We start from the raw sequence: 19,413 nt of genomic DNA on the forward strand, positions 1-19,413 counted from the left end.
TGCTCCCTGCATTGAGTACATGGAGTCTTAACCACTGGACCGTGAGGAAAATTCCTAATAGGCACTTATTTTGGTGCCTCCTGGAGACTCCTTGGTCGAAGCTCTGCACACACCTCCTATGCTCTGTAGTCTCTGGGCCCATGATGGCAGTGAGCTACCCAGGGTCTTCTGGTACAAAGTGTTGTCTGTTTCAACGTCATGACATGCCATGTGAGCAACAACTGCTGGATGCTTACTCAACCCTCTTGTAAAGGAAGACTTTCCCAGGACCTGAGCCTGTGACACTCTGTATCCAGTTACCTTATTTCCTCGGTTATTAAAGCAACACAACACCCAGGAAACTCAGTGGGACAGCAAGGCCTTGATACATGACAGAGCTGTTCCTGAAGCTCTGGTGTTTCCCACTTGCAGGAAGAGGTGGCCTTGGTCCTCAGTCTCTTGTCAAAGGTCACAGTACTGAAGGACAGCAGTCCTCTCCTTGATGCTTGGCTACTTGGGCATACACTTGGGATCGACCATAAGACTCTTGGGGGAGTCCTTTGGACTGCAAAGAGATCAAACCAGTCAATCCTAAAGGAAATGAACCCTGAATATTCACTGGAAGGGCTGATGCTGAAGCTCCAATACTTTGGCCATTTGATGCAAAGAGCTGACTCACTGGAAAAGACCCTCATGCTGGGAAAGATTGAAGACAAGAGGAGAATGGGGGGTGCAGAGGATGAGATGGTTAGATGGCATTACCAACTCAAAGAATATGAATTTGAGCACACTGGGAGAACGTGGAGGACAGAGGAAGCTGGCATGGGGTGGCAAAGAGTGGAAAATGACTTGGTGACTGAACAAGTTAACAATGGGAGATCGCACACTTTATTTACAGTAATGCCACCAGTACACGTGTACATGTGATGGAGCTCTCTGGAGGGCTCCATTCAGAAAATTTTGGATACAGTTCCTCAGTCATGTCTGACAGATACTCTGTCAGATATTAGATGCAGATGTTATTTGGATTTTCTTAACTGGATGCTATTGTTTGGGTGTCATGATCTGGACTAGTGGGTACACGATCTCTGTCCTTCACAGGCACAAGCAGCAGGTCCAACACATTCACAGCAACAGAATTTCCCCAGACCTTCCCATGATGCCAGAGCCACACACGTCATCCTGGTCCTGGTGAGCTTCTTCGACTTTTAACTCTGTCTTCCATTTCTACTCTTTCTGTTGCAATGATTGTAAATCCAGGCCAGTGACTGATGGGACTCTGTGTTACTAGCTTCCTTCATGTTTCCCAGCTTCCAGCTCCTTTGTGCAGTGACACTTGTTTCTCTAAGTTCTTTGTCTTCTGCACCAGAGAAAAATGCTTTTCCTACTTTTGTTAAACATCTATAAGTTTTCTCTCATTTTGGCATTTGGATCACTTTTTTTTTTTTTTGCTTTTTAAAATTAATTTTTATTCTTTTAAAATAGGTGACTATCATGTGCAATAAGTCACCTATTTTAAAAGAATAAAAATTAATTTTTTAATTATTAATTCTGCTACATCCTGGGGTAAAATGGTAAGTATATCCCTGCCTTCAATTGCTAAGAGAAAAACTTAAGTTTACGGTAATTAATCTAATTATGCTTCATCATCTAGTAGGATGTCCTGGCAAAATGGAAAGAAACATTAAACCGAGAGATACAATTTGTTACCATGTGCTTGTTTGCACCACAGGGACACATCTGCTTTGCTCCCCCACCAGACACCTCCTGTTCAGGAATGTTTGTGGAATGAAGGGAATTCATCCAGGTAGGCCACTGGCTCATAATAGCTACAAGCCTGCAAGCCCTTACTGGCATTTTTATTTCTAGTCCCCATGCCCATATCAATGGCCAGAGAGGTCATGGCCAAAGTGACATGGCAGATGTGGTTAAGCAGCCAAGTGACTATTTCATTCTCATATAGCAAAATATACTAGCTTCTCATGTGATACTCAAGTGTGTCCTGCTTCTGTGTGAAAGCAAACTGAACATCAAGAGCCACACATCCTCCACATGGCTGACACCCCTGGAGGCAATGCTTCTCTTTCTTCATCATCACAGCACCAAACACCAAGCAACCAGAGGCCACCCCTATAGCATGAAGTCCAAAACTATTCAAAGCAAGCAATCCTAGTTGTTTACCCCACTCTGCCAGGCCTTTCCCACAGAACCGCAACACAGACAGTGTTCTGAACACTCCCCCTCGTGCCTTGTCTCGTGACCACCCTGATAACTTTCCCATGTGTTTCCAGGATTTGTGAGCATCACTGTTTTCCTTTTTTCTTGTAGCCACACCTGACTGACCATTTTCATAAATAATACAAATCACTTTCATAGATACTCCCTTTATTAAACGTCTGGTGGTTTGTACCATCCAGAAAATACAATCTTAACAATTCTGTGGAAAATTCACTTTTACTTTTAATTACAGTAGATTTACAATATTATATTAGTTTCAGGTGTACAGCACAGCGATTCAGTATTTTACAGATTATACTCTACCAAATGTTATTATACAATGATGACTATAATTCTTTATCTGATACAATATAAATTTGTTGCTGTTTTATAAATAAGAGTTTTTAATTTCTTAATCCCATACACATAATTTGTCCCATCACACTTCTGTCTCTCCTCTGATAACTATTAGTTTGTCTTCTGTACCTGTGTAGTTGCTAAGTCATGTCCAGCTCTTTGAGACCCCATGGACTGTAGCCTGCCAGGCTCCCTTGTCCATGGGATTCTCCAGGCAAGAATACTGGAGTGGGTTGCCATTTCCTCCTCCAGAGGGTCATCCTGACCCAGGATTGAACCCTCATCTCCTGCATTGGCAGGCAGGTTCTTTATCAGTGAGCCACGAGTTAAACCCCTAAACCTGAGTTTTGTGGGGTTTTTTTGCTTGTTTCTGTTTTGCATGTGTATTCTTTTGTATTGTTTTTAAGTTGCACATAAGAGATATCATACAGTATCATACAAGTCTCTTCTCCACTCTTGGCTGCCCTAAACCCAGTGCAATGCTGTGGCATGGAGGTGCTGGAACAGAGCATTACCAGGTAGATAACGGGATCATTCATTTACAGGAAAACCATGAATGTTGCTTTCCAGTGGATAGTCATGACCACTGAGCATGGAGTGCAGTGTATGAGCAAGACTCTTGAGGAGCGGGGCAGGGACAGAGGATGGATTACGTATTCTTTGAGTTCCCAAAGCTGGGTTGGAAGGGAAAGAGGATCACAGTGACCAGACTCCCCTTGTCCTGAAAATAGGCAACCTGATACTGAATCCCAAATATCTGTCCATTGCTAGGAGAGAAAACACACCCTCTGTGCCTCAAATCCCTCCCTAGAAATGGTCCATTTGCTGCCTGGTGACTGTAGTTATGTCCTCCCACGCTGTTACTATCCCAACTCCATTGCTAGTGCTCTCCTCATTAGCTGCATTCGTGAGGCCCCTTCTCCAGTGTGAACTCTCTGATAACCAAATAGATCTGATCTTACTATTAAGATTCCCCACATTCACTGCACTCAAAAGGCCTTTCTCCAGTGTGAATTCTCTGATGATTAAGAACACTGGACTTATTAATAAAAGATTTCCTGCATTCACTGCACTCATAAAGTTTTTCTCAATGGTGAACTCTCTGATGATACTGAAGGCCATAGCTAGCAGTAAAAGATTTCCCACATTCACTGCACTCATAAGGTTTTTCTCCACTGTGAACTCTCTGGTGATACCGAAGGCTAGAGCTAGCAGTAAAAGATTTCCCACATTCACTGCACTCATAAGGTTTTTCTCCACTGTGAACTCTCTGGTGATACCGAAGGCTAGAGCTAGCAGTAAAAGATTTCCCACATTCACTGCACTCATAAGGTTTTTCTCCACTGTGAACTCTCTGGTGATACCGAAGGCTAGAGCTAGCAGTAAAAGATTTCCCACATTCACTGCACTCATAAGGTTTTTCTCCACTGTGAACTCTCTGGTGATACCGAAGGCCATAGCTAGCAGTAAAAGATTTCCCACATTCACTGCACTCATAAGGCCTTTCTCCATTGTGAACTCTCTGATGACGAAGAAGGCTCGAACTGCTAGTAAAACATTTTCCACATTCACTGCACTTATAAGGCCTTTCTTCAGTGTGAACTCTCTGATGATTGCGAAGGCTCAACCTAACAATGAAAGATTTCCCACATTCACTGCACTCATGAGGCCTTTCTCCACTGTGAATTCTCTGATGATACCAAAGGCTAGAGCTAGCAGTAAAAGATTTCCCACATTCACTGCACTCATAGGGCTTTTCTCCAGTGTGGATTTTCCTATTGGAACTGAGGTGGTGCATTTGATTAAAGGATGTCCCATAGTCACTGCCTTTATACAGCTCTTCCCTGTTGTGAACTTTCTGATGATATCGGATGCCAGCCAGAGTTATAAAAGATTTCCCACATACATTACAGGTATAAGGCCTTTCTCCTTTGTGAATTCTCTGATGTCTATGGAAATTGGAGTTGTTGATAAAAGATTTCCCACATTCATTGCACTTATAAGGCCTTTCTCCAGTGTGAATTCTTTGATGTACATAGAAAGAGGATTGATGGGTAAAACATTTTCCACATTGAGTGCATTCATATGGCCTTTCTCCGGTATGAATTCTCTGATGTCCAATGAAACGGTTCTTATAGATAAAAGACTTATCACATTCCTTGCACTGATAAGGCCTTTCTCCAGTGTGGATTCGCCTATGAATCCTGAGATACTTTCTTTGGCCAAAGGATTTCCCACATTCAGTGCACTCAGAAGACCTTCCTCTAAGGTGACCTTTCTGGTGCTGAACATGGTTACTTTGGTGAGTGCCGCCTGTGAACTCACAAGACTGTTCACTAGTGAGGATTCTTTCATCTTGAACAAGTATGTCTGTGCGGCTGGAAGCTTTCTTGCCTTCTCCCGAGCTCTGATGACTTTTTCCACTGTGAAAAACAATTTCACACTCCTTACTGTTGTTTTGTTGATTCCTGGTGTTTTTGGCCTGTGGCTGAACTCCCAGGTTGGCCACGAATTCCTTCCCAATCTCATTGTATGGGGAGAGACTTCCTGATGCATGAATTGTGCAGCTCTTCAAAAATGAGAGTTTCCCCATAATATATTGTAAAAGAGTCTCTCTCGTGTGCTGCTTCTGGTGCTGCTGAATGCCTGCAGTGAAACAGAACTGTTTTCCATGTGCCCCACATGTGTTTGCTTTCTGTCCACTATTTGTTCCCTGCTCTTCAGTCAAGTGCAAAATGTTTCTCAAGACCAGGATGCATATCTTACAGGGCTGGACCTTCTCAGCAGATGAATCTGTCCTGGGATTCCCAATCTGTGACACTCCTGCAGATTTGCTCTGTTCAAAAGGTGTCTCTTCATCCCCAACTCCAGGCCAAGAACCTGAAAACAATAGTGAAGTCCATATTGAGTTTAGTACAGGGAAATGCCACCGTTAAAACTGTACATCTGACACTTGAAAGAACAGGTCCACAAGACTGTGTTCAGGAAGTGGAGTTAGGGTCAGACTGAGGAAGCAGCTGCTCTGTGTTACAGGGCTTTAAGGTTACAGAACAGATGAGGTCTCAGCAAACACAGGACACAAGGACTGGGTATGGAGCAAGGGTGAAACGCCTTTTCTACAGTTCACTCTTATCAATAGCTTCTGCCTGGACCACAACTGCTGGTGACCTTTTCTCTGCAGAACTGTATGTCCAGGCCTCAGAAAATCTGACTGGAACAGGTACCTGGTGTTTAAGGAATATTAAGGGATCCTCCTGTGTTTCAGGACATAAACAGTGTCAGAAAATACTCTGGAGGAAACACTGTGAAGACCAATGAAATAAACGGTTTAGAGAGGTGGTAGGGAATTAATCCCAGGCTGGAGTCAGAATAAAAATGAGAAGTAGGACTTCCCTGGTGCCACAGTGGGTAAGAATCCACCTGCCAATGGAGGGGACGTGGATTCGAGGCTGGGTCTACAACGATTTCACATGCTGTGGAGCAACCAATACCATGCACAGCTACTGAGTCTGTGTGCTACAACTACTGAAGCTTGCAGGCCTAGAGCCCATGCTCTGCAATGAGAGAAGCTACCACAATGAGAAGCCCGCATACCACAATAAAGAGTAGCCCCCACTCGCCACAACTATAGAAAGCCCTTGCAAAGCAATGAAGATCCAACCAAAAATAAAATAAATGGATAAATAAATAATGAGAAGTAGAACAAAGTGTAAGTTGCTAGTGTCAAGAATGGAGAAAAGACTATAGAAATGACTTGTGGCCACTGGCAATCACATTAAAAGCACTAGTCAAACATGATAGGTTCCTGGAATGACTTGAACACACAACTGACATGAAGCTATCCCAGCTGCCATTCAACTTGGCCAGACTACCTGAGAGTGCTTTGTGCTGAGACCAGAGTCATGTCCATCCTGCGAATCATGAAGGACTGTCCACTCTCAGTTCAACAACTACGTGGAAGGCAAATGACACAACTCTTAATAGAAGAGCAGGTCAGGTGAGTGGCCAACAGCAGCCCAGAAGAACTCAGCACACAAAAAGGGACAATATTTAAACACTGCAAAAAGCAGCTCTGATGGAACCACGTGAAAGGATGTGCAGAAGATGGATACAAAATGTTAGGATTCCATCTCCTAGCCTTAACAATAACTGTGCTGACAGAATCCAATGGTAGCTCTTGGAACTTGAATCTATTGAAGATCTGCAGTTTCCCAAGTTAAATTTATTTTAGGCAAGTTCAGTTCTTAGCCTCTGGAGCTGTCCATTCCCCAACCCAAAGTCCCATGGCAGGCTACTATGTACATGTTTCTAGAGCAGACTGCACATACTTTTCATGAGCCAGCATGGAAAATAAGGACCTAGTTAGTCCTCCAAATGTCAGTGCTCTATAGTCTGACTGCTGTTCCTGAATGTATGTGAGTAATACAGAGGTGTACACCCACTGCTGTAAATGGTACCACCGATACACAAATCTCCTCCCCCTCTGGCAGAAGATTTTAAGGGCCAGCATCTCACCTCCTGCTCTTCATTTTTCTGCTTTTCCCTTTTAAGAGTGAGACATTTGAGGACTAAGGCAATCAAAAGCAAACACTGGGCTTCCCTGGTGACTCAGTGGTGAAGAATCTGCCTGTCAATGCAGGAGACACAGGTTTAACCTCCTGTCTGGGAAGATCCTACATGTTTTGGAACAACTATGTGCATGTGCCACAACTACTGAGCCTGTGCTCTAGAGCCTGGGAGCCACAACTACTGAGCCCATGTGCCACAATTACTGAAGCTCACGTACCCTTGAGCCCGTGCTCTGCAACAAAAGAAGCCAGAGCAATGAGAAGCCCATGCACTACTAGAGCATAGCCCCTGCTCACAACAACTAGAGAAAAGTATGTATCAACAAGGACCCCGCACAGACAATAAATGAATAATAATTAAAAAAATCATAAAAGACAACCGCTTATATTGTGGAATTTAAGTCATGGTGCACCCCCAAGGAAAGGCACACTGAAAAGCCTGTCAGTTTACATCTCATGTCAATATACAGGAAAGAGACACTCTAAAAACATCAAAAACAAGAACCCCCCGCCCCGCAAACCCTGGTTAATGGCAAGCACAGTATCTTCAGAGTTACAACCATAAGATGCCAATGTTCAGTTTTCAACAACAAAAACTCACAAGGCATACAAAGAAGGAAAGGACAATAACAATCAACAGCTGCTGTACCTTATGAAAAGGTACAAAAAGAATAGATGGTAACCATACTTAGTTGTTCACTCATGTCCAACTCTTTGCAACCCTATGTCCATGGGGATTCTCCAGGCAAGAATACTGGAGTGGGTTGCCACGCTCTCCTCCAGGGAATCTTTTCAACCCAGGGATCGAACCCAGGTCTCCCACATTGCAGGTGGATTCTTTACTGTCTGGGCCACCAGTAGAGCCCATAGTGACTAGAAAAAGATTTGTCTGAAAAAGATGTTCAAACTGGTAAACAAATGAACCAAAAGAAATTTTTAAAAGCTGCCTCAACAAAATGGAACTAACAATAAAAGATACAGCAAGTTGTTTTGCTTTGTTTTTTTGTTTTTGTTTTTTTTTTTGATAGTAAGTATTTAAAAAAAAATAAATAAATTTGGGAGCTGAAAAGTACAATTGCTGAAGTGAAAAAAAAATCACTAGAGAAATCCAATGCAGAAAAACATCCCAGATTTGAGGCAAGATATGAATGTAAACATCCAAGAACATAAATGAACTTCAAGCAGAATAAACGAGAAGACCCACATCATGGCACATTATAATCAAACTGCTGAAACAGAGAATCTTGAAATCAGTGAGAGAAGTGACTCATCACAGACAAGGGGTCCCAAACAATATCATTAGCAGATTTCTTATGGGAAACCTGAGAAGACCAGAAGACAGTGGGCTGATATGTTCAGATGGCTGAAGGGAAAAAACCTGCCAACCAAGATTCTTTCAAAAATGAAGGAGAAATTAGCATATTTAGGTAAATTAGAAATTAGTATATTTAGGTAAATAAAAGATGAGGAAGTTCAAGAAATGCTAAAGGGAGTCCTTCAGATTGAACCGAAAAGACACTAATGAGTAAAATGATATAGATAAAGCTGTATAGAAGCAGAAAAAAAAAATTTTTTTGGCCTGCCAGCACGGCTCTCAGTATTTTAGTTCCAGACCATGGACTGAACCCAGGCCCATGGCAGTGAGACTGCAGAGTCCTAACCACTGGACCACTAGGGAATTCCCAGAAATTTTTTAATGTTACTGATGGTAAACTGGTATAAATTAAAATTAGTATGCTCTAGCTTTAGGATATTAAATGTAATCACCATGGTAAATACAAAAAAATAAAGAAGAAGTTTTATTATGCACACAAAGGAAATGAAAAGGGAATTAAGATATTTCACTACCCCCCCAAAAAAAATCAACTAAATACAAAAGGAGAAAATAACAAAAAGGAATGACAAAGCTCCAAGGCGTATATAGAAAACAAAGAGCAAGATGAAAAAAATAACCTCTCATCAAAAACTGCTCTAAAGTGAATAGATTAACCTCTCAGAGCAAAACACAGACTGGCAGAATAGATTCAAAAAAACCATCCAGGAAACTCCCTGGCAGTCCAGTGGTTAGGATTCAGCAGTTTCACTGCTGAGGGCATGGGTTCAATCCCTGGTCACAGGAGGAAGAATTCACAGGCTGTGTGGCACAATCCAAAACGACAACAACAACTGTATGCTGTCGACAAAACACAAGTTGAAACTGAAAGGTAGATAAAGATATTTCATGCAAATAGTAACAAAAAGCACACAGGAGTAGCTATAAATCATACCAAACAATAAGGATTTTAAATCTAAAGACTACGAAGGACATATATTTTGGGAAGATTCAATGTAAGATGATGCAGTAAATAGTCACGCACTCAATAGTAGATCACTGAAATACATGAAGCAAAAACTGACAATCAAGAGGAGAAACAGACAGTTCTACCTTAATATTTGGAAATTTCCATACTCTACTCTGGATAGGAACAATAGATTTAATTAGATAAAGTTTATACCAACTATCCTCTCTAACCACAACAGAATGAAGATCCATAACATAACATATGGAAAACTGAAATATCTACAAAATTCTGGAAATAAATAGTTTCAAGAAAATAATCACAAGGGAAATCAGAGAATATTTAATAGACCAATGTAAACAAAACACCACATACTAAAACTACAGGATGCAGCAAAGGCAGTACTAAGGAGAACATTTACAGCAATAAATGCTTATATTAAAAAAATAAACATCATAATCTTTACAACTTGATGAACTACAAAAAAAAAAAAAAAAAAACCCACACACATTAAATAGACAAAGCATTCTGAAAAAGAAAATGATAAAGATCAGACAAATAAAATAGCCAGAACATTCTGTTCTTCTTAATAAGGTAACTGACAAGAAAAACAAGTGCTCAATTCCAGCCCTCTCTACACATGGCTGTCCCACCTAATGGGAGGAAAATAAATTGAAAGTAACTTGTGAAGTTCATAGTCCAGACACACAAGCTCATTAAAAGACTGATAAGTAAACATACTATGAATCCTTCCAGTACTGTGGAGGCTTCCCTTCTCCACATCTTACCAACACATGAATAAAGGCCTATTTATAGTGGTTCCTCTTACTCCATACATCATGCCAGTTATCAAGAAAAAATTACACAGCATACTAAATAGTGAAAAGCAATCTGAAGAGACAAAGGAAACTTCAAAACCAGAATCAGCTATCACAAAGATGTTGTAGTTATCACACTGGAAATACGAAACAAGTATGATATATATGCTGATTAATGTTTGGTAGAGCTGGGAGTTTGTGATGGACAAGAAGTCTGGCATGCTGCAGTCCACAGGGTCGCAAAGAGTTGGACATTTGAGAAATGGAATTTCAAAGAAAGAACTCAAAATTCTAGAAGTCAAAAAGACTATAACAGACATGAAGAATGAATATGATGCGCTTATTGATACACTGGACACAGCTGAGGAAAGCATCTCTGTGCTTGATGTGTAGAAACTTCCAAAACTGAAAAGCAAAGAGAAAAATGAAAGAAATGCAAATCAAAACTACAATGAGGTACCACCTCACACCAGGCAGAATGCCATTATTAAGAAGTCTACAGGGGCTTCCCTGGTGGTCCAGTGGCTAAGACTCCATGCTCCCTTGCTTACCAAAAAAAAAAAAAAAAAAAAAAAAACCAGAAAAGAAAACTTCATGCTCCCAATACAGGGGGCCCAGATCCTATCCCTGGTCAGGGAATTAAGATTCCACAAGCTCGAGATAAGAGTTTGCATGTAGCACCTAAAAGCTCCCAGGTGTCCCAATTAAGACCCAGAATAGCCAAATAAATACTTACATACACACATATTAAAAACAAAAGTCTACAAATAACAAATGCTGTTGGGCAGCCATTATGAAAAACAGTATAGATGTTCCTCAAAAAGTTAAAAGTAATGTTGCCATTATGATCCAGCAGTTTAACTCCTGGGCATATATCCAGTCAAAAATTTTAATTCAGAAAGATATAGACTCCTATGTTCACAGCAGTCAAGTCAGGCTCATGAGGATAAAAACAGAGAACACAAATTAATAATAACACAAACAAAAAATTCAAAATAAAACATCACTGCGGATACCATGGAGATTAAAATAATAATAATGAAAAATATGAGTAATCTCTAACCCCATGAATTTGATCACCTAGATGCTGCTAAGCTGCTGCTAAGTCGCTTCAGTCGTGTCCGACTCTGTGCGGCTGCAGCCCACTAGGCTCCCCCATCCCTGGGATTCTCCAGGCAAGAATACTGGAGTGGGTTGCCATTTCCTTCTCCATCTTGCATCTCCTAGATGCAAGGGATCAATTCCCTGAAAGATAGTCTACCAAAACCCACACAATAGATAATCTGAACAGGTCTGCGTCAATTAAAGAAAATGAATCAGGGAGTCTCACTGGGGTTCCAATGGTTAAGCTCTGTGCTTCCACTGCATGGGGCATGCATTCAATTCTTGGTCAGGGCCTAAGATTTTTCTTTTTTCTTTTTTTTTAAGATTTTTCATGCTATGCAGTGTGGCCAAAAAGAAAATTCTTCCAAACATGTAATGAGAGAATGTATTATACAATTCTCTACAATCTCTTTCAGAAGACAGAAACAAAGGAAACAGCTCCTAACTCATTATTTGAGGCCAGTATTACTTTAATACCAAACCAAAAACATTAAAAGAAAACTATAGAATTATATCTCTCATGAACACAGACACAAAAAATTTAACAACTTTTAAAAATCGATTAAAAAACTATATAAAAAGAATTATATACCATGACCAACTGGGCAATTGAAACTGGTTTAACATTTGAAAGTCAGTTAACATAACACCTATCAATACTTAAAATACATATTGATTGGTATCCAGTTATATAAGTTCTTATATTTTGGAATATTTACCCCTTAAATATATGGCTTGCAAATATTTTCTCCCATTAGGTAGGTTACCCTTTGATTTTGTTGATAGTTTCTTTTGCTGTTTAGAAGCTTTTTAATTAAGAAAAGATATACTCATTGGGAAGGAAGGAAAATTGTCTTCACTCTCAAATGACATGATCAGGTACGTTAGAAACCCCAAATATAGACACCCTGCCAAAAATATCCTAGAACAAAAAGTAATTACAGGCCACTCTTGCCTTCTGAGATGGCCCACATTCTGGGTGTATCTCTCTAAATAAGCCTTCTTTCACTAAAAAACAACAAAGTTTTCAGGATACAAAGTTACAATATAAAAACCAATCACTGACCTACATACCAGCCCCACAAAAAACTGAAATTTGAGGCTAAAAACTAAATACCATGTACATTAGTACAAAAAAAGAGAAAAAGTGATCTTTAGTTATAAATCTACCAAGACATGGACAAAAGGCAAAAGCTTCAAAATGTTGGATTTGGGCATGATTTCTTGTCTATGACAACAAAAGCACAGGCAACAAAAGAATAAATGAGATACTGAACCTTAAAAAAAAAAAAAAGAACATTTTGTTTGTTTGTTTCATACCTTTAACTTAATGTCATCTGTCAATTATACCTCAAAAAGGTATGGGGGAAAAGGAAAAAACTGACCTATTGCACATCACAGGGAACTATAAACATAGTAAAAAGGCAACCACAGAGTACAACAAGGAATTAATATCCAGAATATATGGATGAAGTCTAGAACTCAACAACTAAAAAAAACCAATCTGATGAAAAAAATAGGAAAAGGACCTGAATAGATATTTTTGAAAGATATACACAGGAATTCCCTGACAGTAAAGTGGTTAAGACCCTACATATTCACAGCCATTAGGCCCAGGTTCAATCCCTGGTCGGAAAACTAAGATCCCAGAAGTCAACATGGCTTGGACCAAAAAAAAAAAAAAGATATACAAATGGCCAATAAGCACACCATAAGGGAAATGCAATGGAAATGGTAAAGATATACCACTACACATCCATTAGATGGTAGTCATCAAAAGACAAAAAATAAAGCTGCAGGCTCCTATGTAGGGAAACTACATACATGTAGGAACCTTGAAAAAGGTTGTGGGAAGAATAGCTCACCATCTGTTTAGTAGTGCCCATGTCAGTGACAACACTCTTCTGTACAGACAGGCAAAATAAATATCAGATACATGGTAACCATGGTCCACATGTAAGAAAGACAGAGCTGTCCCTGGGGAAAAGAAGAAAGGCAGAGCCTAGCTCAAGAGGATAGAGGAGGGAGTGGGGCCTTACCCAGCATGCATGCAAGTGCAAAGTTTTCCAACATGACATCAAGGTACAGTTGTATCTGAGCCTCATCAAGAAGACACCATTCTTCCTGGGAGAAGTACACGGCCACATCCTCAAAGGTCACACGGCTCTGGTGTAACAGGGACAAATAAAATCATGAACAGTCTCACACTTTCCATCTTCTCACACATCTCCTCTACTGTCCAACCTGATGGAGTCTCCTGATACCTGGGGAAGAAAAACTCCCTCCTCTGATCTGAACTTCCTGTTGCCTCTGGAACACACAGGCATTTAATTTCAAGCTGAAATTCTGCTCTTCCCTGTTGTTTATTCCCACCAGAAAAAAAAGACCCCCACTTACCTTAACCAGCTTAGCCTTACCTCAAAGCACTTCAACATACTGGTATGGGTTTCAATGTTCCATAATTCCTCCATAGAACCAGTGTGCACTCACTACCCCAGGCACAGGGTTGCCAAGGTCCCCAAACCGAAATGTTGGGAGAATGGCAGGTTAAGAGCCCCAAGACCCTCCTCAAATACAGAAAATGTGTGCGTGAGAGTGTGAACAAGTAAGGGACTGGGACAACCTCCATTTACTAAATGTTCTTCTGCAGCTGTGGGAATCTGTGGGAACATGCAGACCACAGAGGAAAGTGACCAGGGCAGTGCTCCAAGGACTCAGGACTTGCCAGGGCAGCTGCCTGGTACCATAGCCCGATAACCTCAGGCTGACTGGCTAACATCTACTGCATGACTTCATCCTCACTACTACCTTTTATCAGCTGTGAGCTCTGAGAAGCCATACTTTCCACTGCTCAAGTCCTCATCAACCCCTACAGACTTTTCTTCCACTGAACAGGCCTTGGAGAGCTTTTATTTATTTATTTATTTTGGAGAACTTTTAAAAGCCCACAGATCATATGCTTCCTTTACTCAAAACTCTCCAGCGTTCCCAGTGCCCTGAGAAGAAAGGTACAACCTCTCATCTGCCATTCCACGTGCAGCCTGGCCTCAAACTTTGTTTTTTGAAGAAACACGATGGACTCCAGGTTCCCCAATGTTCCTGGTTCAGTTGCATCTCCAAGCCTCACCCACACCACATTACACCTGTGGTCAGAAACAGGGACACCACCCCTGAAGGCCTCACTGCGGTTGGGCCAGGCACATGAGATAAAGTGTGAAAAATGGGACACTTCCTGCCATATAGGTAAACAAAAAAGATGCCACAGCGATCAGCGATTGCAGCCCTCCAGTGTGAGCCAGTGAGCCCTAGGAATTCAGGAAGGAGAATACTTGCCATTTAGCAGCCAGCAGACTACAGTCACTCCTATGCTGAGTCCCGAGAAACTCAGGATATGAAAACACAGGATACTGGCCCCAGATAGCCGAGGTGCATATCAAAGGAGTTGTGGAGCTCTATATCGAGATGATAGGACAATATCTCCATGATTAGCCAAGCTCCAGGGCAACCATTGTCATGTTCATTCTGTTCCTAACCAGCCAGCTCCAGCCTCCATATGACATAATACACAGAATCCTGACTATTGACCTAACATCACCCCTCTCCACAGGAATTTTCTTTTCCTTGAGGCTATAAAAATAGTCGGCAAGCCCTTGAGCCACCCGCTGTTCTAACAGTCTCCTGGTGGCTCTCCCTGGTCAGTTAGGGAGTCCGCCCTCTGTCTTTGCAGCACCCCTCTCTACCTCTCCCCTTTGTTCTCAATAAATTCGCTCTAGTCTAAAATGCCTTATGTCTGGAAATTCTTTTTCAACTACAGCTCAGACTGCCACGACAGAAATGATTTCAGTGAGCCCAGACTCACATCTTTCCATACACAGAAAAGTGCTTAATTCCTTAACTTGGGTTATCTGACTTTCCTTAACAATAATCTATTGATGTTCAAACACCTGCCCTTTGTTGCAAAACTTATATATACGCTGGCTTTGTTAGGGGAAGCACACTGAAACCGCCTGCCCTGGCCAGGTACCGTAGTAACTATTTGCATGCGTTGTTTTACAACAGGAGGTCCTGGCAAGGAACACTGGAACTAATAAGCCACCACCAACACAGAGAGTTCTAGAAAGGTAAAAAAGTGACACCAGGTGTCCCAACACCTTCCAGAATCATCCTCACTGGCATCCATCTTGGCTGAACAAGGTGTGCACCACCCGGAAGGACTCTGGAGTCAGAAAGATTGGCTAAAGACAACCAAAGCTAATCCCGTCCCCATAAAACTCCAGACTGCAACCCACGTGGCAGAGCAGTTCTCCTGGGTTCCCTTACCCTACTGCTGTCCGACCCAGAGCCCCTTCCCAATAAAATCTCTTGCTTTGCCAGCGCAAGTGTCTCCTCGAACAATTCACTTCCCAGTGTTAGAGCCCATTTTCGGGTCCTGGACGGGGTCCCCCTTCCTGTAACAGTTTCTCCCTTCACCTCCCAGGGTTCCTTGAGATGTTTCTTGGGCTGGAAATCCTAAAAATCCCCACGGAATAAAACACAACTCAACTTCTGAGTTGCACGTTTTTTAAGGCCACAAACAACGTGAGCAGGAAGCTGCTCACCTGGGGTGTTCTCATTCTGGTGGGGAAACGGGCAGCGGAGAACCCAGAACTCACTGCACTTACCTGACCGGGGTCCTTCAGGGCAGGCACCGCCATCAGAGCTTCTTTCCACAGAGCGGTGCGGCGACCCTCCACTGGTCAGGTCGGACTTGGCGCGGACACACCCTGCAGGCGGCAGTGTCCCCAGCTCTTACGCCGTCCCCTATGCAGTGCCTTCGAAGACGCCCCTTGCGCTCTCTCGGCCTGCAACAGGCCTCCCGACACCGCACGCTCAGACCTTACGTCCGGCTCCACAGACTTGAGAGGAATCAAAATGTCCGCCAGGAAGACACCTGAAGCCCCTCCCCGGAAACGCTCCTTTTCTGTATTTTCATTGGATAAACGTCACCGCTCCGTAGCGCAACACTTCTGGGTAATGTAGTTCTAAGGCCTCAAGGAAGCATGGTCCACACCTGAAACACTGGGGCAGAAAAAGCCAAGATGAATTGCCAGGAGAGCTGAGAAGTGACCTCTAGGGCTGGAGAAGGAATTCATCCTTCCTAAGGGAGAGGGGGAACCATTAGAACATGTAGCCTTTTTGTCGTTAGGCACAGATTTGATTGCGTTGAAACTGTGGATCTGGTCAGAAACTCTGCAGTGAGATGTTGGGAGGTAGGTGAGGGGCCAAAGGCGGAAGTGGAGGTTTTGTTCGTACTGCACAAGGTTTTAGACTTCGCCATTGGCGGGGAATAACCATGCGGAATCCGACCTGGTCGCCCTACTGTCACCACTCGGGTCCCTGCAGAGGCTCCGATGGCAGCAGTTGAGCTGACGCCCCCACCACAGGTAAATGCTGCGTGCTCAGGGTTCTCCCCTGCCTGTGTCAGCACCATAATATGAATGCCTCGAGTGAGAGGCGCCTGCTCACATTGCTTTATTTTGCACCATTGGTCCAGGACAGTGAGGCCTTCAGAAATGGTGTCCCTATTTCTGAGCACCACTGTGCTGTGTGGGTGAGGCTTGGAGATGGAACTGCAGCAGGAACATCTGGAATCCTGGGTCCATCCTGCTTCTGCAAGTCACATTTGAGGCCAGGCTGCACATGGAGTGGCAGATGAGAGGTTGTACTTTTTTTCTCAGGGCCATGGGAGTGGAGGAGAGTTTTGAGTAGAGGAAGAACACAGTCTAAGTTAGGTGTTTAAAAACTCTGGAAAACCTGTTCAGTGGAAGAAAAGTCTATAAGAGGTGATGAGGAATTTGAGGGAGAGGGAAGTAGCTTTTTCAAGGTCACAACTGATAAGCAATAGCACTGAGGACAGAGGCATAGAGGAGATGTTAGCCAGTCGACCTGAGGTTGTTGCCAGAATCTTGGCTCTGGGCACCAATGCCAAACAGGAATACTGAGTTATGGCAGTGTCAGCTACAAATTGGCACTTGCAAGAGCATTTGGTGGGCTTCACTGGTGGTGCTAGTGGTAAAGAACCTGCTGGCCAATGCAGGAGATGCAAGGGACAAACGTTTGTTCCCTGGGTGAGAAAGATTCCCTAGAGGAGGAAATGGCAACCCATTCAAGTATTCTTGGCCAGAAAATCCCATGGACAGAAAAGTCTGGCAGACTACGGTCCATAGGATCACAAAGAATCAGACACGACTGTAGAGACTTAGCTTGCATGCACAAGAGCATTTGCCACCGATTGAACAGCAACAACAAAAGCATTTGCCTTCTGCCTCTGCAGAGACTGGACCCTGTGCTGCTCTAGGCCCAGCTTCAACACCCCCTGAGGGGAATTCAGGGTAGACAGTGAGGCACTTTGTGCTCCAGGGAAACTGGTGGAACAGGTCTTTTAGATAGTTGGATATTTTGTGGAACTGATTTCATGATCCCAATCCTAGCATCTCTTCATATCTAGAAAACACTAAATCCCTTCATGGTGACGTCAGTTCCTCATGACTAGCAGAAAACCTTTCCTAAGTGCCAGATTGTATGGAACTCACCCTTCACCAAAATCTTATATATTGACCTTCTGCCACTGCCTTTTTGGAGCATTCTCTCAGGGCTATTTGAAGCGCTGTTTCCAAGGCTGCAGTCCTCATTTTGCCCCAAATAAAGTTTAACGTGTGACTCTCAACATTGTGCATCTTTTTAGTTCATGGAGGAGAAAGAGTGGCTTTATTACTTTTCCAGGCAAAAGGGGAACACAGTACCTAGCACTTAAAGAACTGTGTACCCCTGCTTCCTGGTGAGTAGAGAAAGGTTATGTAGCCAGATGGGCTTCCCAGGAGGCACAGTGGTAAAGAATCCACCTGCCAATGCAGGGGATGCAAGAGACACAGGTTCAATCCCTGGGTTGGGAAGATCCCCTGGAGAAGGAAATAGCAACCCATTCCACTATTCTTGACTGGAAAATCCATGGACAGAGGGGCCTAACATGCTATAGTCCATGAGGTCACAAAGAGTCGGATGTGATTGAGCACGCACGCATGTAGTCAGGCAGATATATGTAGTAAGGATCAAGGCAGTAACAGTCTTGTATTCTTTCTTCCACAACGTTTCAGAAGGGTAGTAGGGTTGCTGACAGGATTAGGATGTGTATAGGGTCTTAGGTGATCCGGTCTCCTAATCTCGATGAGATTCTCTGGTTCTTTAATCTTGTTTCAGGTGGTTTCTTTGCTGTTCCTCTTTTGATTAGCAACTGTTCTGTTATATGGAAATGAGAGAAGGTCATGGAGACTGGAGTCTTGACTGTAAGAAATGGAGGACAAAAAGGCCTCTGTGCCCAGGAGTCCCACAGGGCCCTTCTCAGCATCAAGGTTACCTGGCTCTGGTGTCAGGCAGTGGTCCCGGCAAGTCCTAGTCCCTGGAGCATGACCCTGGTCACTTTCTTCCATGGCTTGCCTGTTCCCACACACTCCCAGGAGTGGAGAAACACCTTTGATAGGTGGAGGGTGTCCCAGTACCTCACTTGTTCTCACCCCCATGCACACATTCTCTATATTTGAGAAGGGTCTTGGGGCTCTTCACCTGGCATTCTCCCAGACCCTTGGAGAACCACATGATAAGGGTCTCGATTGAGTGCAGGCCAGGTTGTTGCCATTTCCACCACCACTAGAAGGAAGTGTGGAATCAGTACCAGTATATCCCATTTTAAGGTGACAGCTGGTTTAGGTAAGTGCAGGTCTCTCTTTCTTGCTCTTTTTTTTTTTTTTCCTAGTGGAAGAAAAACAGCAGAGAAGAGCAGGATTTACGCTTGAAATGATTACCTGTGTATTCTGGAGGCATTGGGAGCTAAAGCTCAGAGGACGGAGGTTTCTCACCCCAGGTTTTAAGAAGCTCCATCTGGTAAGCATCCTGGAATGTGAACTCAAGTGGGCCTTAGAAAGCATCACTACGAACAAAGCTAGTGGAGGTGATGGAATTCCAGTTGAGCTATTCCAAATCCTGAAAGATGATGCTGTGAAAGTGCTGCACTCAATACGCCAGCAAATTTGGAAAACTCAGCAGTGGGCACAGGAC

The 19,413-nt window shown here is 42.9% G+C and overlaps 1 protein-coding gene across 1 annotated transcript; it reads right to left on the reverse strand.

Annotated features, from left to right (window-relative positions):
* Positions 1-1,538: 1,538 nt before the first annotated feature.
* LOC105001410 (zinc finger protein 211-like) lies at positions 1,539-16,228 on the reverse strand. The gene is made up of 3 exons (XM_010857660.1): positions 15,984-16,228; positions 13,362-13,488; positions 1,539-5,433 (listed from the first exon to the last, which is right to left on the reverse strand). The coding sequence occupies exons 1-3, from the start codon at positions 16,014-16,016 to the stop codon at positions 3,641-3,643; spliced, it is 1,953 nt and encodes a 650-aa protein (XP_010855962.1). The 5' UTR covers positions 16,017-16,228; the 3' UTR covers positions 1,539-3,640.
* Between the last annotated feature and the right edge of the window lie 3,185 nt (positions 16,229-19,413).

Source organism: Bison bison, unplaced genomic scaffold (genome assembly GCF_000754665.1).
Source record: "Bison bison bison isolate TAMUID 2011002044 unplaced genomic scaffold, Bison_UMD1.0 scf7180017864383, whole genome shotgun sequence".
NCBI lineage: Eukaryota > Metazoa > Chordata > Mammalia > Artiodactyla > Bovidae > Bison > Bison bison.